At 39.9% G+C, this 27,721-nt stretch overlaps 3 protein-coding genes across 8 annotated transcripts; 2 read left to right on the forward strand and 1 right to left on the reverse strand.

Moving 5' to 3' along the window:
• Positions 1 to 12,320, forward strand: LOC141753367 (E3 ubiquitin-protein ligase AMFR-like). Of its 4 annotated transcripts, none has more exons than XM_074611971.1 (14): positions 1 to 116; positions 1,559 to 1,883; positions 1,977 to 2,069; positions 2,189 to 2,353; positions 5,241 to 5,396; positions 5,654 to 5,694; positions 6,796 to 6,928; positions 7,038 to 7,171; positions 7,321 to 7,431; positions 7,804 to 8,000; positions 8,091 to 8,194; positions 8,711 to 8,845; positions 9,055 to 9,239; positions 10,257 to 12,320. In XM_074611971.1, the coding sequence occupies exons 2-14, from the start codon at positions 1,629 to 1,631 to the stop codon at positions 10,411 to 10,413; spliced, it is 1,866 nt and encodes a 621-aa protein (XP_074468072.1). In that variant the 5' UTR covers positions 1 to 116; positions 1,559 to 1,628; the 3' UTR covers positions 10,414 to 12,320. The 4 variants fall into 4 exon arrangements, with proteins under 4 accessions (XP_074468072.1, XP_074468057.1, XP_074468083.1 ...); XM_074611982.1 differs by having other exon boundaries at positions 3 to 93; XM_074611956.1 differs by having other exon boundaries at positions 7,804 to 8,194.
• A 2,170-nt stretch (positions 12,321 to 14,490) lies between these two features.
• On the forward strand, positions 14,491 to 20,901 carry gnpnat1 (glucosamine-phosphate N-acetyltransferase 1). 2 transcript variants are annotated; one of them, XM_074611998.1, is made up of 6 exons: positions 14,491 to 14,650; positions 16,916 to 17,082; positions 17,308 to 17,370; positions 17,606 to 17,733; positions 19,470 to 19,531; positions 19,723 to 20,901. In XM_074611998.1, exons 2-6 carry the CDS (start codon positions 16,929 to 16,931, stop codon positions 19,868 to 19,870), a joined length of 555 nt encoding a protein of 184 aa, XP_074468099.1. In that variant the 5' UTR covers positions 14,491 to 14,650; positions 16,916 to 16,928; the 3' UTR covers positions 19,871 to 20,901. The 2 variants fall into 2 exon arrangements, with proteins under 2 accessions (XP_074468099.1, XP_074468110.1); XM_074612009.1 differs by having other exon boundaries at positions 16,919 to 17,082.
• Positions 20,902 to 21,409: 508 nt separating this feature from the next.
• On the reverse strand, positions 21,410 to 27,379 carry styx (serine/threonine/tyrosine interacting protein). 2 transcript variants are annotated; one of them, XM_074612019.1, is made up of 11 exons: positions 27,174 to 27,379; positions 26,794 to 26,826; positions 24,948 to 25,001; positions 24,738 to 24,835; positions 24,554 to 24,614; positions 24,405 to 24,441; positions 24,281 to 24,320; positions 24,018 to 24,068; positions 23,239 to 23,311; positions 22,511 to 22,604; positions 21,410 to 21,969 (listed from the first exon to the last, which is right to left on the reverse strand). In XM_074612019.1, the coding sequence occupies exons 1-11, from the start codon at positions 27,231 to 27,233 to the stop codon at positions 21,896 to 21,898; spliced, it is 675 nt and encodes a 224-aa protein (XP_074468120.1). In that variant the 5' UTR covers positions 27,234 to 27,379; the 3' UTR covers positions 21,410 to 21,895. The 2 variants fall into 2 exon arrangements, with proteins under 2 accessions (XP_074468120.1, XP_074468129.1); XM_074612028.1 differs by lacking the exon at positions 26,794 to 26,826 and having other exon boundaries at positions 21,761 to 21,969; positions 27,174 to 27,373.
• Between the last annotated feature and the right edge of the window lie 342 nt (positions 27,380 to 27,721).

Genomic DNA, 27,721 nt, shown 5'->3' on the forward strand with positions numbered 1-27,721 from the left:
GCTGACGATGTTGACACCCACCATGTTCTCAGTGCAGCTGCACTAAAACTACAACACGGACTACAGCCAGGGACGGTGGATACTGTGGATACTGTGGATACTGTGGTTGACACACTGTGAGTGACTCTTTAACAGGAGCTTGTTGTTGTTCTGGTGCTGAACAGGCTAGTTTACGATGCTATCGTGAAGCTAACCAGTAGCTCTCATTAGGTAACGTTAGCCGTGTAAACAGCGAACAGCGTCAGGGGCGGAAACTCACATCATCTAGTGTTAACGTCCTCTACTGGGTCATGGTAGACAGGTTCATGTCGTCTCGGCTGATTTAACCGGTTACATTTCACCAGAGACAGTCCAGTAGAGTCCTCTACCAGCTGGACTGAGCTAACGTGTTAGCCTTGTTTGACAACCCAGAGTAGCGAGCTAGGCTAACTAGCTAACTAGCTGTCTGCTCTGAGGTAAGATAAGGTTACTCCCACCCACTCACTCACTCACTCACTCACTCACTCACTCATCAATTCACTATGTATAACACCTTTCACTATATACAAGTGGATATTGTTGTTCAACCATTATACATTACTTTTAGCCTACTAACCATTTCAACCGTTTATTGATCACTTTAAACTATTTCAACCCTGTATCCTTTACTTTTAGTCAACTATTTCATCCATTTATGCAATACTAGTCAACTATTTCATCCATTTCAGCAATACTAGTCAACTATTTTATCCATTTATGCAATACTAGTCAACTATTTCATCCATTTCAGCAATACTAGTCAACTATTTCATCCATTTATGCAATACTAGTCAACTATTTCATCCATTTATGCAATAGTAGTCAACTATTTCATCCATTTATGCAATACTAGTCAACTATTTTATCCATTTATGCAATACTAGTCAACTATTTCATCCATTTATGCAATACTAGTCAACTATTTCATCCATTTATGCAATACTAGTCAACTATTTTATCCATTTATGCAATAGTAGTCAACTATTTCATCCATTAATGCAATACTAGTCAACTATTTTATCCATTTATGCAATAGTAGTCAACTCTTTCATCCATTTATGCAATACTAGTCAACTATTTTATCCATTTATGCAATAGTAGTCAACTATTTCAGCAATACTAGTCAACTATTTTATCCATTTATGCAATACTAGTCAACTATTTCAACCATTTATGCAATACTAGTCAACTATTTTATCCATTAATGCAATACTAGTCAACTATTTTATCCATTTATGCAATACTAGTCAACTATTTTATCCATTAATGCAATACTAGTCAACTATTTCAACCATTTATGCAATACTAGTCAACTATTTTATCCATTTATACAATACTAGTCAACTATTTCATCCATTTATGCAATACTAGTCAACTATTTCATCCATTTATGGCAATTTTAACATAATTACTAAATCATTTACAACGCATTAACATGAATTAGCCACGATCCTATGCTAACACTTTTGTATGTATGTAACAAAGCTAATGTTAAAGCAACTTTGGCCAACGTTGGCTAAACTCACTTCTGCCCTCACAGGTTGTTTTGAGTTCTTGGATCAGGACAAACACCTTTTTCACAAGTTGAGAAGTGGACCATAACCAGTGCAATGCCTCTGCTGTTTTTGGAGAGGTTTCCTTGGCCCAGCCTGCAGACCTACACAGCACTGAGTGTGGCTTTGCTTGCTGGCAGCATCTTTAGTGCCTACACCACTGTGACTGATCCAGGGTTTGGCGTCTTGGAAACCGATGAAACACCAGCTCCCCCTGAAGTGGATCTTGATCATCTAAACAATGATATTATTAACACAGAATTGACGACCACTGTCCTGTGGTATATTGCCACTGACAGTCTCTTTGTATGGGTGAGTGTCATCCAGCTCAGGACTTTGCATTGCTTGATAAGATGATGTTTTTACAAAAAACGTATTGTCAATTTATTCTCTGTACTCCACTAGGTCTTGGTCAACACATTCTGCTGCTTGTTGATGTTAATCGCTAAAATGATTCAGTATGTGGTGTTTGGCCCGCTCAGAGTCAGTGAGAAGCAGGTGAGTCTGTGTCTAGAACTGTGTTACATGATGAATGCAACTACTTTCATCATGCCTGGGGTATTAAGCAGCCCTACTTGACTGTAGACTGCATCTAATTTGCTCTGTTTATTCGACAGCATCTGAAAGATAAGTTCTGGAACTTCATCTTCTACAAGTTCATTTTCATCTTCGGCGTGTTGAACGTGCAGACAGTGGAGGAGGTGGTCATGTGGTGTTTGTGGTTCTCTGCCCTGGTCTTTCTCCACCTCATGGTGCAGCTCTGCAAAGACCGATTTGAATACGTAAGTATTATGAACTTCACCATTGTTTTGTTTTTTACTCATTCTAGAGCCCATAATCGTGGTTTATGACTACCTTGTATTTAGGACAGGACAATATACCAGATTTATTGAATTATTGACATTAAGAATCTGTTATAGTTCCAAATATAGTCTCTTCACAATATTTCAATCCAATTCAACTGATAATAGCTACAACAACGAATGATATTGTAAGAGATGTTCAACCAACCAGTCAGTCTACAATACAAAACAAAAGTGTTATTAATACAAACATATCAGAAATAAGCAAACGCCTGATATTTTTGGATGGGCCACTAAATATAAAGATGATTTTAAATACTTGGGTCATTTTATAGTGAGCTTAAGGCTCTTTTAAAAGTGTTTCCTTTCTGCTTTGAAAGCAAACATCTTTGAAGTACATTTGTCATGGTAAAGGACAGTAATCATGGGTACCTGCTTGAGGGTTTTTATTTTTTCTACAGAGCTCTTATTTGTTCAGACAGGACATAAATGTCAGAAACAGTTTACAAATAGTCTTTTAAAATAACCTCAATATCATTCTTGCATAGATGCAGGCATTGGAAATGGCTGGTATGGCATTAAGCAGGTAAAGGGAGCTATACAATTAACACAAATAACTCTAGAGCTTATTCACAAAAGTGCACATTCGCAGCAACTATTGTCTGTTTTGATGAGATATTATTGGGTATAATAGATACGCTATGTATGCCTGTATAAAACCTGTTCCTATTTAGGCTACTCGGTTAACTTGATAGGACTAGAACGACATGCTTTGTGGCTGCCTTGTTACTCATACAAGGACTGAGAGTAAATGGGATGTTGCCAAATGCCTGGTATTTGATGACACCTGCACGCACTTTCAAACTTTATAAAGTGGTCTTTTTAAAAGGTGTGTGGAGTGGCCCCCAAAAGGCTGAGAGTAACTGTACTCTTCTCTTTGAATAGAAGCTTTAGATCTATAAATAGTTCCTTGTACTGGCATGTTAGGCTGTTGGTGGACACGTACCTGTATCAGATTATGTTCTGCATGTTGGGGAAAACAACATATCAAATTTAATCGACCTACTTAGTCCTTACAAACATTGTCATTTAAAACGGGCATTAAGTTGGTGTGTTGCCTGTGATGTAATGCTGACTGGCTTAGTGTACCAGAGGGTGATTTCTGCCTGCCATTCTGTAAATATGTACCAGTTTGTATGTGCAAATATCTTGTGTTACACATGGCTGTGTATTTGTGTGTGTAACTGCCTGCAAGTCTTTGTTTCTGTCTCTCAGCTTTGACTATAGATCTGCATTTATGCATGTTCTTTTTAGGTTGTAATCTGTCAGTTGTGTTAGCTCAGCCGTCTTCCTTCCTGTTTCCCGGTTCCTGTGGGTTCTAGCTTTTTGGTGAGGATGACACATGTAGGTTAAACTTGCAAAGGTGCTAGGTGTATCGTGTTGTCAGTGTGCTGGGGAAACTTTGTGGTATTAAAGCTACAGAATTGATGGAACCTATTTTTTTTCCATTTCAGCTCAGCTGTTGTAATGTTTGTAATGACTTCCTAAATTGTATTCTATTCACTGTAGACAATAGTACCAGTCAGTTTAAGCCTAGTTCACACCACACAACTTTCAAAGTCGTAAGATCGCTGTAATGTCGCACTACACAACTTGCTGTCTTGTAATCGTTGGTCTTTAAATCGTTGTGGTTTTCACACTATATGACTGACCGGCAACAGGGGGTCACACACTGCAAAATCTTTCACCGGGTGGAATCCCAGATGAGGTCTCCAAACTATGTTTTGTCATGAAAACACGCAAGAAGTGACACAAGCCTAGTTGTGGTTGTTGATGCTGTCAGTGGCACATGTGTTCACAAAATAGCCTGTTTCCACATGTCTTACTATTTACCCTATGTAGATCAGTCACTGTGTTATGTTTTCTTCATGCAAACATCCAACAGCCTAGATGTAGCTCCCCGACAGACTCCCCAATAGGTCCAGATATTTAGCCTGCTAGAGATCTGGGATGCCTCTGCGGTGCATCAGCAAGCCTCTCTGTTTGCGTCTATGAACAGTTTACAGATCGAGATTCGAGCACTGAGCCAACGCTGATTTACCTCTGATCTGAGACTTTTGTCTGGGAGCTCCAAAGCTGTTGGCGAGTGGAAAATCAGGGCTAAAGGCATGCAGGGTGAACTAGGCATTACAGTCTTAAGTAATGTTCCGCAAATACATAGATGTTTTGGAGGTTGCGCGTGAGGAGTCTATTGATTTGAATGTGTTGTGTAAAATTTGGAAGGGAACAGTTGAAAGGAAATGTTTCCTCTCAGTTAATACAGTAGAAAATGCCCTTTGGGTATGGTACAGAGTCTGATGCTAAAACATGTTGTGTGTGTGTGAGCAGATTCACAAAGAACCTTATGTTCTTTGGTGGCTGAATCATTCTTTTGATTTAGGAATATTCCCCGTTTAAGATGTGTTGTTTTTCTATTTCATTTAGCTGTCTGCCATCAACAGCAGCCTGTTTTATGAACACATGCAGCAGCTGTATTGTTTGATTAGTTATATTCTTTAAATGCCAGAATAATCTGTACTATGAAATTGTGAGCATTTAAATAAAACACATGGTCTGAATCCTTTGCCCACTGATATCAGCTATGAATTCCCAAATAGTTACGACTTGTAAACTTTATTTGTATAGCCCAGTTATCATAAAATGTCTTTCCTGTACAGACCCACATGAATTTCCCAAACCAGCACAAGCTGGTCACAGCTCTCTAAGAAGACGAGGAAAACCTCCACAGAAACCCTAGGACATAATGAAAGAGAAAAACTTTGAGAGAGACACAACCCACTTATAATTCACATTTTGTTTCCTACAGCTGTCCTTCTCACCTTCCACTCCCATGAACAGCCATGTCCGAGTGCTTTGTCTGCTGGTCTCCCTGCTGTTAGATTGCTGTGGTCTAGCTGTGGGCTGTGGTGGTCTGCTGGGAGCTTCCCATGGCATGCACACCTTCTCCTTTATGGCAGCAGAGGTGAGAACCTGGAGCCAAAACTGTATTAAAATGGGGGCCCAATTTGTGGACAAAAGCATGATGATTGTGGACTCTTTATATCATTCAAGCTTTTGGTTAGGCCCATGTATTTCTTAAAGATTTAACAGTTTATTTAACGTGTCTTTAACGTTTCCTTAATGGGGCTGGGTAAATCCGTAATGTGTTTCATGTGCCATATTGTATGGAAAGTAGACTACAATGATTACATCACGTTCACCTGTGTCCTTTTTTCTCAGTGTCTGCTGGTGACTGTACGCACCGGGCATGTCATCATGCGGTAAGTCCCTTCAAAGCCTCCTTACACACGCATGCACGTGTTCACACTGCAGCGGTACGGATGACATAGCCTGAGCAAATTTAGAATCGGGGGCTAATGTTGGCGACCCCATTTGTTTTTCTCTGTTTCCATTAACCTTTTCCACTCCACCACTCTTTGCCATAAACTTGGGTGTTAAGCATGTTTTTTGCCCCCAAACTACATGTGATTATCATAAAGTGGGCATGTCTGTAAAGGGGAGACTCGTGGGTACCTGTAGAACCCATTTTCATTCACATATCTTGAGGTCAGAGGTCAAGGTACCCCATTGAAAATCGCCATGCCAGTTTTTCCTCGCCAAAATTTAAACTAACTTAAGAGCCTTATTTAGCCTCCTTCCCGGCAAGCTAGCATGACATGGTTGGATGGATGCCAATGGATTCCTTAGGTTTTCTACATTCATTTGATACCTTCGCTCTAGCTCTATGCCTCTGAAAGACGGTAAAGCCGGCTGAGGGCACCGGCGCCCTCAAGGAAGTGGACGAGGTTAAACCAGTGTGAAAGGCTTCTTTGTCCCAAAGAGAGAGGTTAGGATTATACAAGCCCCCAGAAACAACTGTAATCAGCTGAGGCTCTCATAGATACTGATAAATATAAGTCTAACATTAAAACTTGTAAACTGTTGTCAGGTACAGTGCTGTGGCTGGGTACATAGCACCATAATGTTTGTGGTGACTGTGCATTATTTTAACAACACAAATGGATTGATTTGTGTTAACATGTCTTACTACACACAATAGATTAGGAGTTTATCAGCGTTTGACTATTTCCACTCTTTTTTCCACCAAGCGTATTGGATTTAAAGCTATTATACAATTGTGAACTTTGATTCTCTGTCATTAAACTGTTATTCGCTCTTCTTGTTTGTTATCCTGATTTATCAATTTGTGATTTCTGTTGGTAATATTGCCTGTTCTATTGTACCATAGTACTTAAACACCATCTTTTTTTACATTCATTGAGTTTCCAATCCCCATCCAAGACAAAGGCCGCGTCAGGTACCATACTGTTTGAATATCACCTGTGTTTCATGGCCTGATAGGGTTGTTAATATCCCCTCAGATATTCCATTCATCTGTGGGATCTGAACCATCCAGGGACCTGGGAGAGTAAGGGAACATATGTCTATTACACAGACTTCGTCATGGAGCTGACTATGCTCTTCCTGGACCTCATGCACCATATCCATATGCTGGTAAGACACAAAGGGAACAGGTGTTGGCATGTGGTGATATGAAAATGTAATCTGTCTCTTTTTCTGCTTTCCTAATCTTGAATCTGTTTGTCCATATGTCTCTCATTAGCTTTTTGGAAACATCTGGCTGTCCATGGCAAGCTTGGTTATCTTCATGCAGCTGCGGTATCTCTTCCATGAGGTCCAGCGCCGTGTCCGCCGACACAAGAACTACCTTCGTGTCATCAACAACATGGAGGCCAGGTGATAATACAGTTTATTTTGATTTAATAGTTTTCCCCTTTTCTACCTCATGGTACTGCGATTTGTTTAATTCAATTCTTTGTTATGAATCCATCGATCATGACTTGTTTCATCATTATTTGTTTGTACTCTGAACTTTATTTTTGCAGATTTGCAGTTGCTACTGCCGAGGAGCTGGCAACTAATGATGATGATTGTGCCATATGCTGGGATACCATGGTGACGGCACGCAAACTACCCTGTGGCCATCTCTTCCACAAGTAACGTTTTTTTTTTTTTTACATCAGCAATCCCTGCATGGAGAAAAAGTTACTGACAGAATAAAGATGGCTGAAGGAGAGACTGCAAGAATAGCAGGCTACCAGATATACATGCCTTGAATGCAGTATTCTTAATTTGGCTAGTGCCCAAAGTCTTGCATAAGTTATATATATATTTTTGTAGCAGACCTCACTGCAGAACTGTTCTTAGCTTTTGTCTGCTGCCCTTGAGTTAAAGCAGTTTGGTGAAGATTTCCTGCACATATATTTATGTTTAGCTACAGAACACTTCTAAGACCTGAAATAATGATTGTCAAGTTTTATACAGAGAAATGTCGTAATAACATTTGTGAGTTGTGTGTGTGTTTCCAGCTCTTGTTTGCGCTCATGGCTCGAGCAGGACACCTCGTGTCCAACATGTCGGACCTCCCTGAACATTAATGGGGACAGTGGCCCGGCGAGAGGCCAGCAACAAGGCGGGGGCTTGGAAGACAACATCGGCCCAGCTGGAGCTGCTCCAGATGCCAGACCACATATCAACCAACACAATCACTTCTTCCACTTTGATGGTAAGTCTGTCAGACACAAATCTAAGGATGAATCTGGTTGTGGAGTTACCTTACATCAGGCAATGAATTATAAAATCTATATACTTACAGGATCTCGCATTGCCAGCTGGCTGCCCAGTTTCTCAGTGGAAGTGATGCACACCACCAATATTTTGGGCATTGCTCAGGCCAACAACTCACAGCTCATGGCCATGGTGAGTTCATGTTTACAGTCTGATGAAATTCTTGTTGGTTTTATGAGTGATGGTACACAGATCAATTTGAGGCCAAGTATGGATTTTTTTTTTCAAGATAATTGCTGACAGTTTTGTGATTTTTGTTTTCATAAAGCCAATTCTGTCATCAATTTGTCTTCTTTCTCTTCACTCTCTGTCTTGCTGTTTACAAGTAGCCAATGTTGCCTGGGTTGTGTACCATGGCCCTCACCGACATGGTATTTGACTTCCTGGTAATAGCATGTTGACATAGTGACAACATCTTTATCTAACCAGCAGATTAAACAGAAACGGCTGGTTACAAAAGATACCACGTATATCTAAACAAAGATTCAATGTGTTTTGAATGGTTTTGTACTTGTAAATCACTAATACTGTATGTTTAAGACCTGTTTGTGTTAAAAAATCTAGTTTTAATTTCCACTTTCCAACAGTCTTTCTTTCAATCATTTCTCTATTGCTCTCTTTGCTTTTGATGTACCTTGTGGTCATCAGGCCCATCAGATCCAGGAGATGTTCCCTCAGGTGCCCTCCTACCTGGTGATGCAGGATCTGCAGTTGACCCGCTCCGTGGAGGTCACCACTGACAACATCCTGGAGGGACGCATCCAGGTGCCTTTCCCGACACAGGTCAGTCAACTTGGGGTTAATTGTTAATAGCAGTGTAATTTTGCAGAAATTTCATTGATAACCTTGTGATGATGACACAATGCTCTCCTGATTTCTCCTATTGTCAGTGTTCCCTGGGTCTCTGTTTCATGTTGATCACATTCCTATGGTTTACTTGCAAGGCAGAATGCAACAATCTGTCACATATTTTGTCTGTGTTCCTTCGTCAGGCCATAGAGCGTGGCCCTACACAGGCGAGCACTGGTGAGCAGGAAGAGTCCAGTGGAGCAGCTGAGCAGGGCCTCAGTGAGGCAGACAGCATGGAGGCCAGAGGAGGACGCTTCTCTAAGTCGGCTGAGGAGAGGCAGAAGATGTTAAAGCAGAGGAAAGAAGAGATGATCCAGCAGGCACGCAGGTTGGGACACTGCTGGTTTTCTATCTCACAGAAAGAAGAGTTAAGCTATGCTTCATATTCAAAAGAAGCTCAATTCAAAATTTAAAAAATAAATAATTTCCTTGTTGTTTTTTGAAAACATTTTTTTGAGGTCAGGAGTGTGACCAAATCAAATTTTGCATCATAGCTCAGCTGTGTAAATTTTGTAAAAATAGACCCTTCCTTGTGAGACAACTTAGTCTCGGTCTGTGAACCAAGGCCTTCTTTACTATGGAGCTTTTTCCCTATCGTTATTCCAGAGCGTGGTCTTTCAATTTGAGATGGCTCATTGATTTCACGTTCAGATTTTGTAAAACCCTGTCCTCGCACTTAAATAGCCCCTGCATGCGCTTGGATTTGCTCTGCTTCTGCTCAAACTGTATGCTTGCACTCCGATTGCACAGATTTTCTGCGCTCCAGCTTCAGATCCTTCTTCTCACACTCAGCCTGCTTCTGTGTGCTCGTGAAACGTCTGCTCTCAGATTTCTCCTCTGCTCTTGGACTTTGTGTGCAATAAGCCTGTCAAAACTCCCCAACCAATAGAATGCCAGGTGTAGTGTTGACTAGTGAAATGATCCCTGCTTGGGTTGCGTTCGCTTTACTAGAGCGTCCCTGACGGGCGGTTACTCTTTAACCGGGTTCATCCACTTTCGCCCTCAAGGGCATTATTTGATGTACTTCCCTTGCTTTCTTTAGGACTTTTGGAATAAAAGTTATATATACCAGTGTGCCACCCTTACTTTGTTTGGAGGGGAGCTACAAAAATAAATTACAGCCACAGCAGGGTAGATTACTTAATGTGGGCAGACCATGTATATATTAAGAAGAAGGGATAGGGAAAAGGCTTCATACTTGGCTACCAGAATAGCTGAAAGGCCCAGTTTCATAGAACTAACACATTTGTACACTAATGGCAGGCATTCCTTGTTGCCTTTTCCCTATTATCTTGCATTATCTGTTCAATGGTCATACTGTATGTTGTTCATTACTTCCCTGTAGGAGATATCTAAACAATAGTCCAGAGGACCCGGATGAGGATTTGCCTGGACTGGAGGAGGACATTATTCCAGAATTGAACTTGACTGTGCTGAGACGTAGAACCATGGCGGCAGCTGCAGAGAGACGCATGCAAAATCAACAAGACCCTGCACCCTGATACACAGATTGGCTTCAGCAGTAGAGTCTACCATCATCATAATCCCAAGAGGCACAGACAGAGCTATTTCAACCCTGCCCCATTTGGTGTACAGTCAGTGGTCATCACCTATTCAAAACAATAATTAAAAAGCATTGCAAACATGGCCTTTGGACTGTTTTGGGCTGCCTAATTAAGGTGGAACTATTGTGCGCGGCCTCTTCAGCACTGATGCCAGAGTATGCGGAGCATTATATAAATTGATGGCTGCAAGTCAAGAAATGCAAGTTTGCATTGCCCTTTATTCACATGCCACACATTGCAACCACCAGCTTCAGTAGGGAGTCAGTTTCTGCCATCATTGGGACTGGCTGTTAAAAATGAGCATGCTTTGCATTCAGAAGAGTCTTTTATGAGAGGGGTATGAAGGTGTCATTACTAGATGAAAGGTATTTGGGTCTTTTTGTTTTTCCCTTTTATCAGACTTTCTTTTCACTTGTTTTGCTGATGGCGGAAAGCTTTGTATTCTGGATGGAGAAACTCATCTGATGTATTTGTGTGTTATTATTTTAAGAGTTTCAACTGTGAATTAAGTGTAGGCAAAATAACATGTTTTTATTTCTTACCTTGGAGTAAGAGAATGTCACTTTAGTATTGTTCAGCCTTTCTGTCAAATATGAATGTTCCTATCAACATAATGCTGCAAACAAAGTGTTTTTGACCTACATGGGTTCTGTATTTAGTGTGTAATATCATCCATTGCAAACAGTTTTGTTATTTAACACGGGGGGAGTGGGCATGTAAATGTCTTAATTTTTCTCAATTCCCCTTGAGATCCACAGGCAACAAAGGGGATTATATTTTGTACAAGTAAAATGGGTCTCATCCTCTCAGTCTTTCTTAAATTATCAACTGATGACAAGCAGTCCTCTCTGAATAAGGAAATATTATTTTCTACTGAATATATTAATGAGGTCCTTGGTCTTCTTTGTCCATCATTTGGGAATTTTTGGCTATGTAGAAATCAAGTTGGTGACAGCTGTACTTGCTGGACTGTCTTTTGAAGACGTTTTTGCCACTCATTCAAGAGGCTTCGGCGGTAGAAATGAGCAGCAGAAAAACATTCTGAAGACTTCACAACAAATCCAGTTGCGTTCTTCTAGATATTCAAATGATCTGAATGACTGAGAATCTTTATGAAAAATGTTTAGGAATGTTTTATTTGTGCAGCTTTTGTCTACTCTCATTGAAGAGTGCTAATTCAAATTCATAGTAGTGAGGAACGTAATCATCCTCTGCTCAAAGATCTTATTACAGTAATGTACAACATGGACTGGGCCCTTGAAACATTTTCGGTATTGTCAAATTTCACAGAGTCTGTAGCTGGTTGAGACATATCAATGGACACAAAGATGGAGACTGTATCATAAGTGTTTGATTTCTTATTATTACAGTGCAAGGACAGTTTGGGGTGCGATATGCATGAATTTAGACAAGTGCTTTTGTTTCCTTCCACTTTATCCCAAAGAGCAGCCCACAAACTTCCACTAAAAGCTGAAGTGCTGTGATCTTGTGTTTATTTTATTGCTCAAACTCTGTTTTGGAGGTGTTGTAAGAAGATACACTATAGGATTTGGATCTCGGATTTCAATTAGTCAACATTTAAAAAAAAAATTGGATTGTTTTGTTTGCATTTTCATTTTCCATTCAGTTATTTAACAACTCTTAATATCCATGATATATTTTCCTATTCATAACTGTTGCTTTATTTAATCAAAACTGAAAATACTTTTTTTGGACTGAGCTTTCCTGTATTTTTGTGCCTAAATCAAGAATGGTTCAGTTATGGATAATTTCTGTATAGTTTTTGTAAAATATGTTAATACAAAAGACTCAATAAACGGAGCTTCTACAGCTTTTTAACAAAATATGGTAATTTAATCTTGAGAGTTTTGTCGATGCTTTGATTTTTCCACAGACTGAAGCCTGCCTAATGTGTAGTGACCAGTATCCAATATATTGGACATTTTAGTTTATTAGTGTGTGTGTGTGTGTGTGTGTGTGTGTGTGTGTGTGTGTGTGTGTGTGTGTGTGTGTGTGTGTGTGTGTGTGTGTGTGTGTGTGTGTGTGTGTGTGTGTGTGTGTGTGCGTGTGTGTGTGTGTCTGTGTGTGTGAGAGAGAGAAAGAGAGATGGACTGAGCCAGAAGGAAATCGGGTTACCCCATAAACTGTCTTTATATACAGTCTATGGGTTAAACCTGCAGTAGGCAGAATGTTTTTGGCATCATTGGGCAAAAATTCCATAATAACCTTTCAGCATATTGTAATTCAAATGTTCTGAGAGATAAATAGACTTCTGCACCTCCTCATGGCTCTGTTTTCAGGCTTTAAAAAAAATCTAGACTTTGGCCAATCACAGGTAATTTCAGGTAGAGAACGTTCCTATTGGCTGTTCATTCAACGGAGGCAGCTGTCAATCACTCGCAAACTCCGGTCAAACTAGGCAGCGCTGATCAAATATGAATCAATATTTTGTTACTGTAATGCCTATTTCTCTTCTCAAATGTTTTCAGAATCATCTTTTAGTGTACTGTTTGTGACCTGACAGCCATGTTGATATCAGTTGAGGAAATACCAAGCACCGCCCACCAGCCGGAGCAAACTTTCTAATTTTACAGCTAAACAGTGCACTACAAGCTGCCCTTTTGTGGCAGTTGAAGGGACTATTTGTAACTTTCAGAAATGCTTGATAACAGCGACACCTGTGGCCGTTAAGTCAACGAAAGTCAGCGTCGGGCTCGCGCTGGCTCGCTCTAAATAGACATGAACGCGCATCGCTCAAAACAGTGAGGCGACACGTCGTCAGCTAAAACCACAATATCACTCTATATTTCACCTGCTTGGCAGTAATGTTAGCTGACCAGACAAAGGTCTCTCCATGAATCGATGCTGATCCTAGTGTTGGCTTTTCCTGCTTCAACAAAAGCGGGTCGGTGCCGGGGCTGAAGCAGGAAGAGAAACGTTATCGCCTCCTGACTGCGCCCGCAGGGAGACACTAGCACCCGGTCAGAGACGATACCGTTTCTCGCTGCGGAGCTCCGTCACTTCACAAGACACGGAAAACCTCTGTTGGTCTGGAGGAGCTGCAGCATTTATTTCTGCACAAACGTCCACTGTTCATTCACTAGATATTCTCAGAGCTAAACTAACTCTTCTGCAGTGTGGAGTGAGCGCTGAAGGAACTGGCCTTCTGCCTCCAAGAGGTCAAGGCCCAGTTACGTGTTGGTTAATCTTGTATGACAAAGAGATTTTCCAAACAGACGGGTTAAAGCATAATAATACAATTTATTCCGAACAATCAATGTTGCATAAGTAAAAATAAAAGAGTATACAGATATCTGGATCCAACCTACGTGTCCCTGACAACATACAGTGCATGGGTCAGTTCGTGAAGTCTGAACCCCGAGCTATCCCTGATCCAGCGTTTTATGGTTTACACAATATTAATATTCATGAGTTATGGCACGTGATGTTTCTGCTGCATGTCTTCTTCTTCGTTATCTCCTTCTGGCTCCGTCCTCTCCTTGACCTTGCAAAAGAAAACAGCACCTGCCACCTCCCTTTTCCTCACAATCACTCTATTCATAACAAATCCAACAGTCAGGTTATTGTAAGCATTCTTGTACATAATAAATCCAACAGCGCGCATGAACGTCTAGAGGTGGAGCGAGACAGCGAGAACGCGCGCGCTGTGTGAGTGAAGGCAAGCAGGCAGAGGAGCAGTGACTCCGGCCACACGTGAGCGCGCATGGGATCCCGACCCCGGTACATTTATTCGCTTAAAAAGTTACAAACAGTCCCTTTAAATTAAATTTTCAGATAAAATCCTTGGATGCTGTTTGGACAAGTTGGTTACTTTTTTTAATCATATTTGTTCCAATCCTAAACTGCAGTTTTAAACCTCACCCATGATGACTGATTAGAGTCATACAGTGAAAATGGTTTCAGTCATAATCAGTCTGGGCTGGTGTACTTTCACTGCTCCATCTACGTCATTGGGCTGCGCCCTGGCGTCTCGTGCCACGTCATACAGACGCCAGGCGGAAATAGCAGCCGGTACACACCCACGCTTCCTCACTTTAATGATGTTGCCCAGCCTCCTACACAGCTAGTACAACTGCCTGCTTGTCACTGTACGTTTCCGCAGTCTGGACATTTCTACTGGATCTCCTCTTGGTGTGATATTACATTTGTACTGGTAAGTAGTGAAGCTATCCAGCTAGCAGCTTATAGCATGGCAAGTTAACACTAATGTGAAGTTACAGCTCTAGTTTGGCTGCATAGTTTGCTTGAGTGAAGCTATTTTACAGGACACTTGAGGAAAAGTAAGACGTTATATAGCTAGCTACTTAATTAACTATAGAAGTTACAGGAGTTAATGTTGATGCTAGCAAAAAAACACAGAGATAGCTCATATATGACAATTTAAAGAGCTTTAATTTTGAAAATATACATCAGAATGTCCTGATACTGTCTGAGTGATACTCTGAGGTGGTCTACTATTATTATTATATACGTGGCTTGGTGATGGAGGAATGATGACACCACTGAGGAGAGTTTGTTTGGCTGCCATGGAAACGCATGTAGCTATAATGATAGCTACCTAGGTTGATGTATTTGGCTAAATCCTCCTCCACACACTCCCACTGATAATGTTACCTGTTGACCTTGCTATGTGAATGGGTTTTTGTAGGATGGGCCCCTCTCAGATTACATATCCTGGACCAGATCCTGGAAACAAAATCATGAATGAAAAAGCTAAAGAATGAGGTCACCTCATATAGTGTATTGTGCATTATAATTCATATTGGTGTGCTCATTTGTATGCCAACTGGCTTATCAACACACTGAAGCATGGCAGTAAAGTAATGACAACTTTTTTACTAAGTGAAACTGTATTTGTCAGGTCAAAGTACTGTGTGACTGTGTGAATAAACACATTTAAAATCCAGGCTGACAGTATAATAACCAGGTTAAATCTGGTGTAACGATACCTATCATGATACAAGGGTAACGATTCAATATATTCAAGATTCAAGATTCAAGATGTTTATTGTCACGCCGGTTATATAGGTACAATCGTGTGAAATGCTTTTTGCTGGGAAGCTCCATTAAAATAATAAGTTATATTATAATTATAAAAGGAAATACTTTGTACAAGGCATATTAAGAACATATACATTAAGGACATATAAAGTATATACAGTATAATATATATGATTGAGGTACTTTTTGTGTGAAAAGGTGTCGTATGAATTATCTATTTAAAAGTCTGATGGCCTGGGGGAAAAAACTGTTCCTCAGTCTGCTGGTGAGAGTCCTGGGGGTCCTGTATCTTCTACCAGAGGACAGGAGGGAGAACAGGCTGTTGTGGGAGGGTGGGGGTGTTGTCCTTAATGACCCTCAGGGACTTCCTGAGGCACCGCTGGGTGTACAGCTCCTGCAGGCTGGGCAGCTCGCACCACCCTTCCCAGCGCCTTACGGTCCACGTTGGTGCAGTTGCCGTACCAGGTGGTGGAGCAGCCTGTCAGGAGGCTCTCTATGGTGGCCCGGTAGAGGTCCCTGAGGATTTGTGGTTTCAGGCTAAAAGTCCTTAAGCGCCTCAGAGTGTACAGAGGGTGTGCATTATAATTCATATTGGTGTGCCCATTTGTATGCCAACTGGCTTATCAACCACTGAAGCATGGCAGTAAAGTAATGACAACTTTTTACTAAGTGAAACTGTATTTGTCAGGTCAAAGTTCTGTGTGACTTACAGAACAAACACATTTCAAATCCAGGCTGACAGTATAACCAGGTTAAATATGGTGTAACGATACCCATCATGATACAAGGGTAACAACGTTTTTTTAATTTAAATTTAGGAAAGCTGTCATAGTATAAAGAACAAACCAGAAATACACCATTTTAGAATAGGCAAAAATAACACATTTATACTGCGTGCAAAAAAACTGCATGGTTTTTGCCCAAAACTGCATGTGATTATCATAAAGTGGGCATGTCTGTAAAGGTAGGGACTCGTGGGGACCCAGCTACCCATTTTCATTCCCATATCTTTAGGTAAGAAGTCAAGGGACCCCTTTGAAAATTATTCAGCCTCCTTCTCCAACATGGTTGGTAGCAATGTCTCTTAGGTTTCTTGGTTTCATATGATGCCAGTATCTTCACTCCAGCTTTAAAACTGAGCCCGCTACAACCTCTGAAATATCGAATAGCGCCCGACGGCTGGCCGACAGATTTTTAAGAGGTTAATTAAAAATGGATATAGTGTTTTTAGTGTATCTCTATCAATATTTTCTTATACCCCTATTAAATTGTGTTGATGAAATATCTTCGATGGATTAGAAAAAGCATTTCTATTCAGTATGTCATTTTTTCTGTATACATGAAGTTATGGGTGTGTGTGTCTCTCTGTGGACTTACCGGTTTATTTGTGTCTCTCTGTGTCTGTGTGTGTTCTAAGCAGAGATTGTGAAATGCTGCTAAACGAGACTCCACTATTTGAGCCCTCCCTGCTTCAGGAGCTAGACTGGAGTAGCAACACTGCCTCCTTCTCTCCCCCCATCTCCCCGTCCAGCCCAGGGGAGGGCCTGGTGCTCAGGCCGCTCTGTACAGCGGACTTTAACAGGGGTGAGTCATAGAGAGAAACTGAATGGACAGCACGTTCCAGACCGGTACTTGCATTCTCAAGAAAATATGAAGATAAGAACATGAACGATGTGAAAAGCAGGTTTTTTAGTTTTTTATTCTTGGTAATTTTGATAAACATTTTAACATAAATGAAGACTTCACAAGAGATGGAGTGCGAATACCCCCAACATTTTCACCAACATTTGTTTTGTTTTTGTGTTCCAGGATTCATCAAGGTTTTATCTCAGCTCACTCAGACGGGCGATGTCACACCAGAGCAGTTCACAAGTAAGTCATGCTTCACATAATGCTACTTTTGGATAAGACAAAATTTATTATTTTGTACAGATCATTAAATCCCAAAGTGTTCCCTAGTTTTTAAACAGTTATCTTTATATAAATCAGATAACAAATTTGTGAAGCGAAAGAACCATCATCCTAGAAAACAAACTATAAAACCAGTGTAATAAAATATCAATGAAGATAATAAAACATGATAAAATACATATATGTTGACTTCCAGAAAAGTTTGACCATATGAAGAAGACAGGAGACTACTACGTAGTGGTGGTGGAGGACACAAATCTGGGACAGATTGTTGCCACGGCGACGTTGATCACAGAACACAAATTCATCCACTCCTGTGCTAAGGTAAATTACATCCCGGCAAACTATTTGCTTATATTTAAAAATGGATATTTATTTATTTATTCAAAAGTATTCCCATTAGCTGATGCCAGTGGTACCAGTTAGTCTTCCTGGGATCCGAAATCCAGTACATCATATTCATCATATACATACTGTAAACAACATCATATTTGTGTTACGCTATGTTCATCACATGTGCAACTCTAATTGTGTTACATTAAAGGTACAGTGTGTAGGACATGACGTAAGTGGTGTGGTTGTAGATTGCAACCAGCTGAGTACCCCTCCGCTCACTCCTCCCTTTGTGGTAACGTGAGCCGCAGTGGGCAAAACCATAGTAACGCAGTTCACCTCGCTCAGAGGTCATCCTTACCATAATAACACTAGTAGGAGTAACAGAAGTCAGCCGGCGGCTGGCGGTACCACGGTTTTGCACTCTGTGGCTCATGTTACCATAGTTTCACAAGCGTGTCAGAGAACTGTCCGTTCTGGGCTACTGTAGAAACATGGCGGACTCTATGAAGAGGACCCGCTCCCTATGTAGATATGAAGGGCTCATTCTAAGCTAACGAAAACACAACGATTCTTAGTTTCAGGTGATTATACACTAATGAAAACATAGTTATGAATATTATATTCCATTTCTGCTAATAAATCCCCAGAAATGCTACACACTGTTCTTTTAAGAAAGTTGTTGTTTCAAATTTTCTCAAACAGTCATTCCGATGTACATCATTAGATGTGTCTGCCATCACTAGGGAACAAGAACAACACATTATACATGACCAACACTGGACTACTGATCAGTAATGCATTCTTAAATGGTATTTGAATGAGGATTTGGATACAATTGTGATTCCTCTCTACATTTTTCCTAAAAACCAATCCCCTAAAGAAGTTACTTATTAATGTAGTGGTTAGAATGGTGGTAATTATTAACGTAGTTCACCACCATAAAAAGTTACATTTGAATTTTTCCTTAAAGTGGTAATTCGTAAGATGTCAGTCCTGGTTGATTTGGCAGCACCCTGTTTACTGGTGGTAACAGCAAATGCGGTTTAATACTACAGCTCCCAGAATACTGGGGAGAGCAAAACAAACTATTGTTGTTTTAATATAGAAGTCAAGAAATAAATCGGCATTTTTCCATCATTCTGTGGGCAACTGTGATCTCATTTTATGCTGCACACGCCCTTGAGTCTGCAAAAGTGAAAGTAGTTGGTTACCTCACTGAGAAGTTGTAAACCTGCAGCCTTGAACTTCTTGTTCCATTACTCCTTGCAATATTTCAAACTGATCCGCTGACAAAAAATGCAGTAAATGACCGTTGTCTTGTTTTGTAGACGCATTCTTGATGAACGATAGCGGTCACACATTGCATTTCCTGTGACTAGTTCATAATAAAAGTCAACTTGTGTTTTGCCAGTTAAATGCCTTTAATGTGAAGCAGCAGCAGTAGGAAATGTTCGATTTGCATTAGCAGTAACTTAATACAGCATTTTTTCCGGGAATGTCGCCACAGACACCCAGTTTGTAATAATGCAAATATATAAATATTGTAATACTTTCATCAGTGGGCCATAGCCTCAATCACCATTATGTTACCCCATCCGGCAATAGTGATGTGTGACGATTTTAACTTTAAAAACTACATGCACTAACATGCATTTTCACTGATCTTGAAAATGATTGGTATAATATGGCTGAAATGAAGACCCTTTATTGTGTTGTGTTTGTAGAGAGGCCGGGTGGAGGAGGTAGTCGTCAGTGATGTGTGCAGAGGGAAGCAGCTGGGCAAACTGTGAGTAGACCTGTGTGAGCCTGACACAAACACATTTTGTTTTGTCCTGTTTTTAATATTTAAGACCTTGTATTTATCCCACAAATCAAACGACACAAATGATTCACATGAGAGAATTTTTTAGGATTAATCTTGTGTTTCGTGCTGATTTATTTTCCTCTTCTTCTTTTTTTCCCTATATCCCTATATAGGTTAGTTTCAGTTCTTACTCTTCTCAGCAAAAAACTGAATTGCTACAAAATCACACTGGAATGCGCATCCAACAATGTGGCTTTCTACCAAAAGTTTGGATACACCGCCTCACCCGAGACTTACATGCAGTGTCGATTTTCCGACTGAGGACAACGGCAGCTTTAAACCTCCGTTTTGGGGGGGACCACACCTTTATACACCCACTGACATCATAACTTGCATTGACAAATTGCCCGGGGATGAAGTTGTGGTTGTGAACCGTTCCTGAATGCTCATCCTGATTTCTACACACTTGAGTAAACATGTATGTATGTTGAAGTGCTCTGCTCAGTCCAAAATCATCATCCGCCCCTTTGGTAACCATGGCTACCTCACCAGGGTGGCGCTCTGTCATCGTCTTCCCCCACCATCCAAAGAAAGGAATATCAGTTACTGTACACGTAATGTCTTATTGTGTTACATTATTAGTAAATAATTTGCTGTGCTAACAGAGAAAACAAAAAATTATGTCTGCGAGTACCGTGAAAAATCAAGATGGTACCAAGATCATTTAAATTTCCAAAGCAGCTAAATAATTACTAAATTATTTACTACAGCTTCTCAAGTTTACTACAAAACCAAGTTTGCTGAAGGGAATTACTTTAAATCATGATTCAAACTTAGTCTCCCAGATCTGTTGCGTTGATCATCAAGGGCAAGTCACCAAAGAAAATCAGTTTTGTTTCTTTAAATGTGATTAGTTATTATTACTTTGGATTTTACTGGGGTCGGTTTCATTTTTCTAACATGTCCTATTTGGAACAAAGTGCTCTATATCGCTGCAGGATTTTCTTTCTTGGACAGTGGTGTTGCTGGAAAGCTATAATGAAGGTTTGAATACTACAAGATAGGAAACATTACTATGAAGACTGTTATAATGTATAATATTTCTAGCGAACAAAAAGGTTTATATTTTGTGAGATTAGTGGTTTAGGAATTAACTAAGGTACTTAAAGTTTTGTATTTGGTATCATAGCTGTGATAGCGAATGAAACATTTTGTGATGGGGAAATGGACAAAAATATTTTTTGTAAATCAACTCTTATTTAAGTTTTATAATTATGCTGTTATTCTGGAGAACATATTTAATGTAATTTATTTCCAAATATGTAATAATCACATAAAGTATTCTACCATCTAATGTGTTTCTTCGTCTATATTTCTTGTTGTTAAACAAATCAAATTTGTATTACAATGGTGATTCATGCTTTAACTAAAAAAATCATTTGTTGAAGCTTTGTTGTATGAATGGGAAGCTACAGCATGTGCATGTCTTGTGGATTTTGAAAACCCAACCATATTTTTTTTTACATTTATTCTAATGTCACAATTTCCATAGCTATCATCACATTAGAATTGCAAATTTGTTTCAAAATTAATTCTTGTAGAGGCATTCTGCCCCCAGAACTCATCACACAATATATATAGAGTGCACGTCAGTGGCTGTTTTTTCCCCTTAAGTACTGAAATACAAAGCAAAGTCTCCAGAAAGGTTTGTTAAAATAATAAAAAGTACAACTAGTGACTGTAAAATGTGTCTTTAAATAACAATAATTCAATAATATGTATAAACAATACTGGAAAGAAGAACGTAAAGTTGTGAAGCATAGCATTACATTATGATATTAAAACACAGCTGAACAGGACTCAGTCAGACTTGTTTTTATTAAGCAGCAAGTTATTTTTCCCATTCCTTACTATCCCACTGATATTAGTCCATAGTCCTATTACTCCCAAAATAAAGGCATTAGCTATCCCTCTTCTCATGTCCTCCACTGGGCGACGTCCTGGCTACTTTCCCTTTTGCCGAGTGCCCCATTCTGGTCATCTACACAAATTCAAGTATCGAAAGTGCATTATTGCAATACTGTCCCGCTGCAAATGCAAAAATGCTTTAAATACTATAAAACTGCAAAAAATCTCCCATCAGTGCATACAGCTCGAGAAAAAAAAGGAGTTATCAAATTGGCCCGATCCTCGTCAGCACTCCATGTCTCAGACACGAGCGGTCCCCCTCCCACCTCGAGTCCCTTCCCCTTAGAAAAAGTTCAAATATTTACATTTTTAATCCCATTAAAAATGTGGAAAAAAAAATTGAGTGCACTGCGCCATGTGGCTAAATGTCAGGAAAGCTCATCCGTTCTGTGCGGCTGTGACCTGCATTGCTCCAAAGTCCTCATCTTCCTCCAGGCTGCGTTTACGGCTTACTGTTACAGAAATAAGGAGACAAAAAAAAAGAGTATCGGAATTGTACTGCATACGTCAACACACCCAGTTTAATAACTGTAAACCCTCCTGGATTAAAGAACTTCCCAAAACCTTTCATAGTCTGTGCTGGGTGAAGTCACCACCATTCAGGGAGAGCAAAAATAGCTTAAGGGGGAAATTATGAGCCAGTTCTTGAGGGCTCCAAGTGTTTGAATGTTAGCGTCTGTTTCTGTTTTTTAAATAGAAAAATTCATGACACTGAGATAAGATGAATACACAGTGCGTTATAAAATGATCCACAATGGATATGGCTCTCATTTGCTGATTGATTTTCCAACAAATGAGTGTGCTCCTGTCTGTTTTTCGATGCTGGGGGTGTGCTGATCGTCATCTACTGTAAGTAATACACCTACTATGGATAATACCTCATACAACTCCATTTCAAAACACCCAAACTACCCCTTTAAATGCTTTTCTGGGCTGAAAAACAAAAAGACATTGCGAAGACAGTCGTGGCTACGCTGTGCATTATTTACAAACCTGGCATCCCAGCTTGTAAGGAGAAGGACCTGCCCAACTGCATCGGTGACATCATTTTAATGGTCAATTTGGCTAGGTAGATCGCTTCATATTCCTAGGAAACAAACACTCATTATTACAACAATAAAAGTTCAGTGATTATATCAGTATGAGTACAGTCAAAAACATACAGTATGTTTTGGTATGGTGTGTTCATCACTGCACATGCTTCAGAAACTGGCAGTCTGATCTTTTGCCTCATATCTACACTGAAAGAAGAACCTCTTATGTTGTGAACAAGATGCAGCATTTATGCTTTAAAATTAAACATTTATATCATATTCAATATAAACAATGTGCCCTCACATGTGCACAACCACATGCTTGTCATGATTTAAAGGCTCAAACAGAGACGACTCATGATAATGTTGCTAGATGTCCAAATTACAAGTGGCTTCCTAAATGTGGCCAACAAAGGCTGACTATTTGAAGACGGCAGAGATGGTATATGCATCAGAGATAGGAAAATTGTTTCTGCAGTGTCACGCCAGAAGCAGATGACTCAGAATAAGAACGCATACTCTACTACACATACAGCATGACACATCCAAGCCTTTTAAAGCCAGGAGCTCTTCGTAGTGCATTTATTTACTATGATAATGAATGAGTTGTAAATGTTCATTTATTGATTGGACTGTCATGTTGATTAATCGGAATTTGAAGCCCTTTGGTTCGAAGTAAAGACGTACCTGTAGCTGATGCACAAAGCCCACATTGGGGTTGATGCAGAACCTCCTCTCCTGCACGTGGCTGAATGCATCCCTGTAGAGCAAATGTAGCAGACGGTCAAAATATTGATAACATCCAGTTATCAATTCAGCTGTAGCAAATGTGAATAGAATTGTGCTTTCTTACGTTTCACATTCAACTATGCTGCAGTATGTTTCTTTATTATACCTGTGTGCTATCACAGTTTGTTTTATGTAGGTTTTTTACATTTATGCTCAAGTAGACAAACAAAACTAGAGATGTATGTGAGGCGTGGCGTACATTGTTGTCACATACTGGTACAAAATACAATGGAATGTGGAAAAAAGTTTCACAAGGGTTGCGTCCGAAATTCCATACTAACATGCTATTTAGTACGCAAAGTCAATTTAACTAAGTATAAGATTTCACTTGGCTAGGCGTAATATATATTTTAAATGAATTCAGACTTTGATTCTCACAAATCGTCATTTTGGTCACATGAGATTTAGCACAGGTTACCATGGTTACCCAGAGCTCAAAATCATGTCCCAGCCTCTTTCAATAGGCCTTGACGGCAAGGAGGCTCTCAGGAAGTGACGACGTAAATTGCTGCTCCGTGCGTCCGAAAAGATACATAATACTGTTTATTCACACAAAAGTATGTTGAACGATAGTACACCTATTGGGTATGTAGTGCATAGTATGGGAGTTTGGACGATGCCTTGCATTCTAATAGGGTAAAATAGAAAGCCATAATTCATTGTGAGAAAACACTCACCTGTATTTCATTCCAAATGTTTCCATAAGGTATGCAATCACTAAGGCAGCACTGAAAGAATAAAAAAAGGAGGCACAGTTTTATATTCGCAGCTGTAATTTGGCTCTGCTGCTCAAAATTTAGTTGAGGAAATTATACATACAATATCCAAGGATATTGAGAAAACTCTAGCAGTTATATGTAATGGTAATTCAGTGCATAACGAGATACAATGCATGTGAAATTATATTATGAAATGACGCGGTAACAAAAACAAACCTCACCTTCTTGATATCCCTGCATTACCATGAACCAGTACCTTTCCTAAAAGAATAACAGATTATTGATAAAGGACTTTTTTTCTACTTGACACTGAATATGAATAATGGAAACTGCATGCATCCTTACCTCCTGTTGCTAAGCAGCCATCAATAAATTCTTTAGTCTGTTAGGAGGAAAATGAACAACAGTATATCAGGCTTAATGTAAAGGCCATACTTTTAAGTCAGTGAAACACTTGAAAAGAAGGAAGTGAAAAGCCCACTTTGGTAACTCACTGAAGGGAAAAATCTTATTATATTTTCCACTGGATTGTCAGCAATATCTAACACAAGGTATCTGCAAAGATACAACAACATTTAGTTCATTGGTTAGCAAGAAAGCACTTGATCAAAAAACACTCCACACTAAAATGCCGTTCACATCAAGTAGAGCGCACGGATTGTGTGATTTCTTACTTACCTAAATGTATGAGGGAAATTAGGTTTGATAAAATTGGCTTCAATGTCTTGGCGGACACACACAACGTGTGTTATGCCCTGTCTCTCAAGGATTGGCAGCTAGACAAAGAGAAAGAAGAGAAGCAACATGAGCTATTAAAATATGAGCAAATAATATCTTTCTCTGTGTCACTGTGTTGAAGTACCTATGGTTCAATTCTGTAAAACTTACCTTGCTTTTCATTGCAGCAGAGTAGGGACCTAAAAACAGACCCGGTAATATCTCCTGAAAAATAAAGATGGAGCAAGACATCACTAGCAACACAGGAAGTAAGAATTACCCAAACCTACGGTACGTTTATTCACTTAGGATAAGACTCTTTATGAACATGATGTCTTTACTAGTATATGTGAATGCCTTATAACATTGCATTTAGCAGCCAACGTCCACAACCAAGATGGACCTGGATCAAAGCTCTCACAGCCTGTATATCTATTCTAAAACAATTAATATGACGTTACATGACTCTAAATATCAGGTTATCTAACCTGCAAACAACCACAATCTCTGAATTATTGCTGGGCAATATGGAAATTAAGAAGAACTTAATATGTGAGCAGGGATATTTTTAAGATATATATCACATCTACTAGAACATGTTTACTGTCTGCCTGAGTATGCCTGTATTTACCCTCCTGTCTGAAACGCTCCGTTTTAGTGCATTTTGACAGAATTGCAACGGAATTGCAACAGAATTGCGTTGTTAGGCAACAGCTTGGGTCCATGTGTACTTCCTATCAGCTGATGACATTCACATACACTACAACCAGGAATAAACTGGGACACATTTAGAATGTTTACGTTTAAAATTGTGTCAAGGGTCTAAATATTGTATATTCGTGACATCACGAATGGGCAGAAATCCTGACAGCTTGTTTCAAATGCAGTTTCTGAATACGGGGCTGTGTGTATTTCCCTGTGGATTGAGTGTTTCGATACTTTCACAGTATTTCTATAGGACTTAAGCCTGCTTTATAATAAAAATAAACATGAAAATCTCACTTATTTATAATATGGGACCTTTAACATTCAGAAACTGCTATAAAATATGTGTGTATGTGGGGGGGGGGGGATCCACAGATATGGTTCTTCTACTCCTTTTTAGACAGGAAATAATAAGTAAGAATGGACACAATAACATGAACATCTGTAAATGGGGAGGGAGATGGGGATTTATCTCTATGGTATGGTCACTTTTATAACTGTGGATTGTGGTTGTTTTCCTGTGGATTTCTTTATATTGTCCACAAAGAAACACCTCATACTTGCTACAATTAAGTCGTCCAATTATATAATGTATTTTTACTCATGACTTCATGGGGCTATAGCTCGTAATTATTCAAATGTATATACTACTACCAGTACCAGCAGTAGTAGTACCAGTAGTAGTACCTACTAGGGCAACAGCTTAGGTCCAAGTTTACTTCCTGTCAGTTATTGCATTAACACACACTGCAACGGTTTCACAACAGCTTCTTCTCAGCTACAATAAGACTGGTGGCAAAGGACGTTAAAGAGGGACACACCTCACCTCCATACCATTATTGACACACAGTACACCTGAACTGAATGGACTGTAATGCTGTGCAATATGCTGCTTCCACTGTGTAATTGTCTGAAATATATTAATTATTTATTTTTTTAAATATTTTTTATGAGAGTTGCAAGTTCTTTTAACATGGTCATGAAGCATATATATATACACTGTATATTTGTATTCTGGGGGTATCGTTCCTATGCAGAGGGTAGTTTAGTTTATGTATTGACTACACTGAGGGCGTTTTATATTTTTAATAATTTATTTATTTATTTATTGTGTTGAGTTGAATGTGCTATTTATTTTGTACTGTAATTACCTTGTGCCTTTTCTACTTTTTTTCTTTTCTTAAAGCTACTCAGAAATCCAATGTACTTAGGTGCAAATGGCAAATAAAACTCTTGAATCTTGATCTACAACACAAAGAAATACAAAGGGACCCATTTATAATGTTTATGTTGCCAGACTCATGTTACATACCTGCATTTCTCGTCTCATTGGATACGCCCAGTCCTGTAAAAGGGGGATTTAGAAGCAAAGTGAGGTACGTTAATTTGATGACAGTAGCTGGAGGCGTTTCAGGGTGAGACATGAGCACTAGTTCACTCTGGGTAACGTTACATACGTGGCTAATGTTTGGAGACTATACCAGTGTTGGCACAGTGAACAGTTAACTAGCCAAGAAGAGATATATATCGACACTGGTGTATGCACAGAAAGATGCTTTCACAGATCCACATTAATGTGTTTGATACCCCAGATGTTTTAGCTGCTAGACATGAATACTGGAGTAGTAGCGGCTAGCTCAGATTAGCCGGACGGAGGGCTAAAGCAGGCTGCTGTCTGCTGTGTTTTCTCACCAGAAGGTCCTCCTTGGTCGCGGGTAGAGACGGGAACTGGAGTTTGTTGTCCTCGTCCATCCTGCTGCTGTCCGGCACCGGCTTTACGCGGCGGTATCGATGTTAGTTTCGTGGTGGCGTTAGCTGGACAATTGCTGGTGCAATTTGTTTTGAGGCTCCACATGCATGTCCGCCATGCTGTCCCCTGACAGACGAGTCATGTGACCGATCCGGCAGATGGCAAACCGGAGTAGAGAGAAGGAGAGGAAGAGAGGAGAGAGGAGGAGAGCAGTGGCGACGACCTGCGGTGGATCCAAGAAGCGCACAAGCACCATGGATTCATCATATATAGCCTACATCCATCATGCACAGCATTCAGGTCAGGATATGAGAAGATGGTGATGTGGTAGTAGTAGAGTAACCTTTATTATGGAGGTCTTTCCTGTCAGAGTGCTGAGCTTTTATTGTGAAGGGAAAGAGGAAGTGTAATGGGTATAAGGTGATGCTACTGTGACTAGAACAGGAGTCTGGAGATGGGAACGAGTAAAGACGCCAGCAAGTTCAAGCCT

Source organism: Sebastes fasciatus, chromosome 2 (assembly GCF_043250625.1).
Source record: "Sebastes fasciatus isolate fSebFas1 chromosome 2, fSebFas1.pri, whole genome shotgun sequence".
NCBI lineage: Eukaryota > Metazoa > Chordata > Actinopteri > Perciformes > Sebastidae > Sebastes > Sebastes fasciatus.

Bases quoted from the DNA above. Each gene is read 5' to 3' on its own strand.
- LOC141753367 (XM_074611956.1), top strand. From the start codon at position 1,629: ATGCCTCTGCTGTTTTTGGAGAGGTTTCCTTGGCCCAGCCTGCAGACC. The intron at 2,070-2,188 runs GTGAGTCTGTGT...TTTATTCGACAG, and splicing joins TCAGAGTCAGTGAGAAGCAG to CATCTGAAAGATAAGTTCTG. The intron at 2,354-5,240 runs GTAAGTATTATG...TGTTTCCTACAG, and splicing joins GCAAAGACCGATTTGAATAC to CTGTCCTTCTCACCTTCCAC.
- styx (XM_074612019.1), bottom strand. From the start codon at position 27,233: ATGGACGAGGACAACAAACTCCAGTTCCCGTCTCTACCCGCGACCAAG. The intron at 26,827-27,173 runs GTGAGAAAACAC...CCCCTTTTACAG, and splicing joins CGACCAAGGAGGACCTTCTG to GACTGGGCGTATCCAATGAG. The intron at 24,442-24,553 runs GTGAGTTACCAA...TCCTCCTAACAG, and splicing joins TAATAAGATTTTTCCCTTCA to ACTAAAGAATTTATTGATGG.
- gnpnat1 (XM_074611998.1), top strand. From the start codon at position 16,929: ATGCTGCTAAACGAGACTCCACTATTTGAGCCCTCCCTGCTTCAGGAG. The intron at 17,371-17,605 runs GTAAGTCATGCT...GTTGACTTCCAG, and splicing joins CACACCAGAGCAGTTCACAA to AAAAGTTTGACCATATGAAG. The intron at 19,532-19,722 runs GTGAGTAGACCT...ATCCCTATATAG, and splicing joins GGGAAGCAGCTGGGCAAACT to GTTAGTTTCAGTTCTTACTC.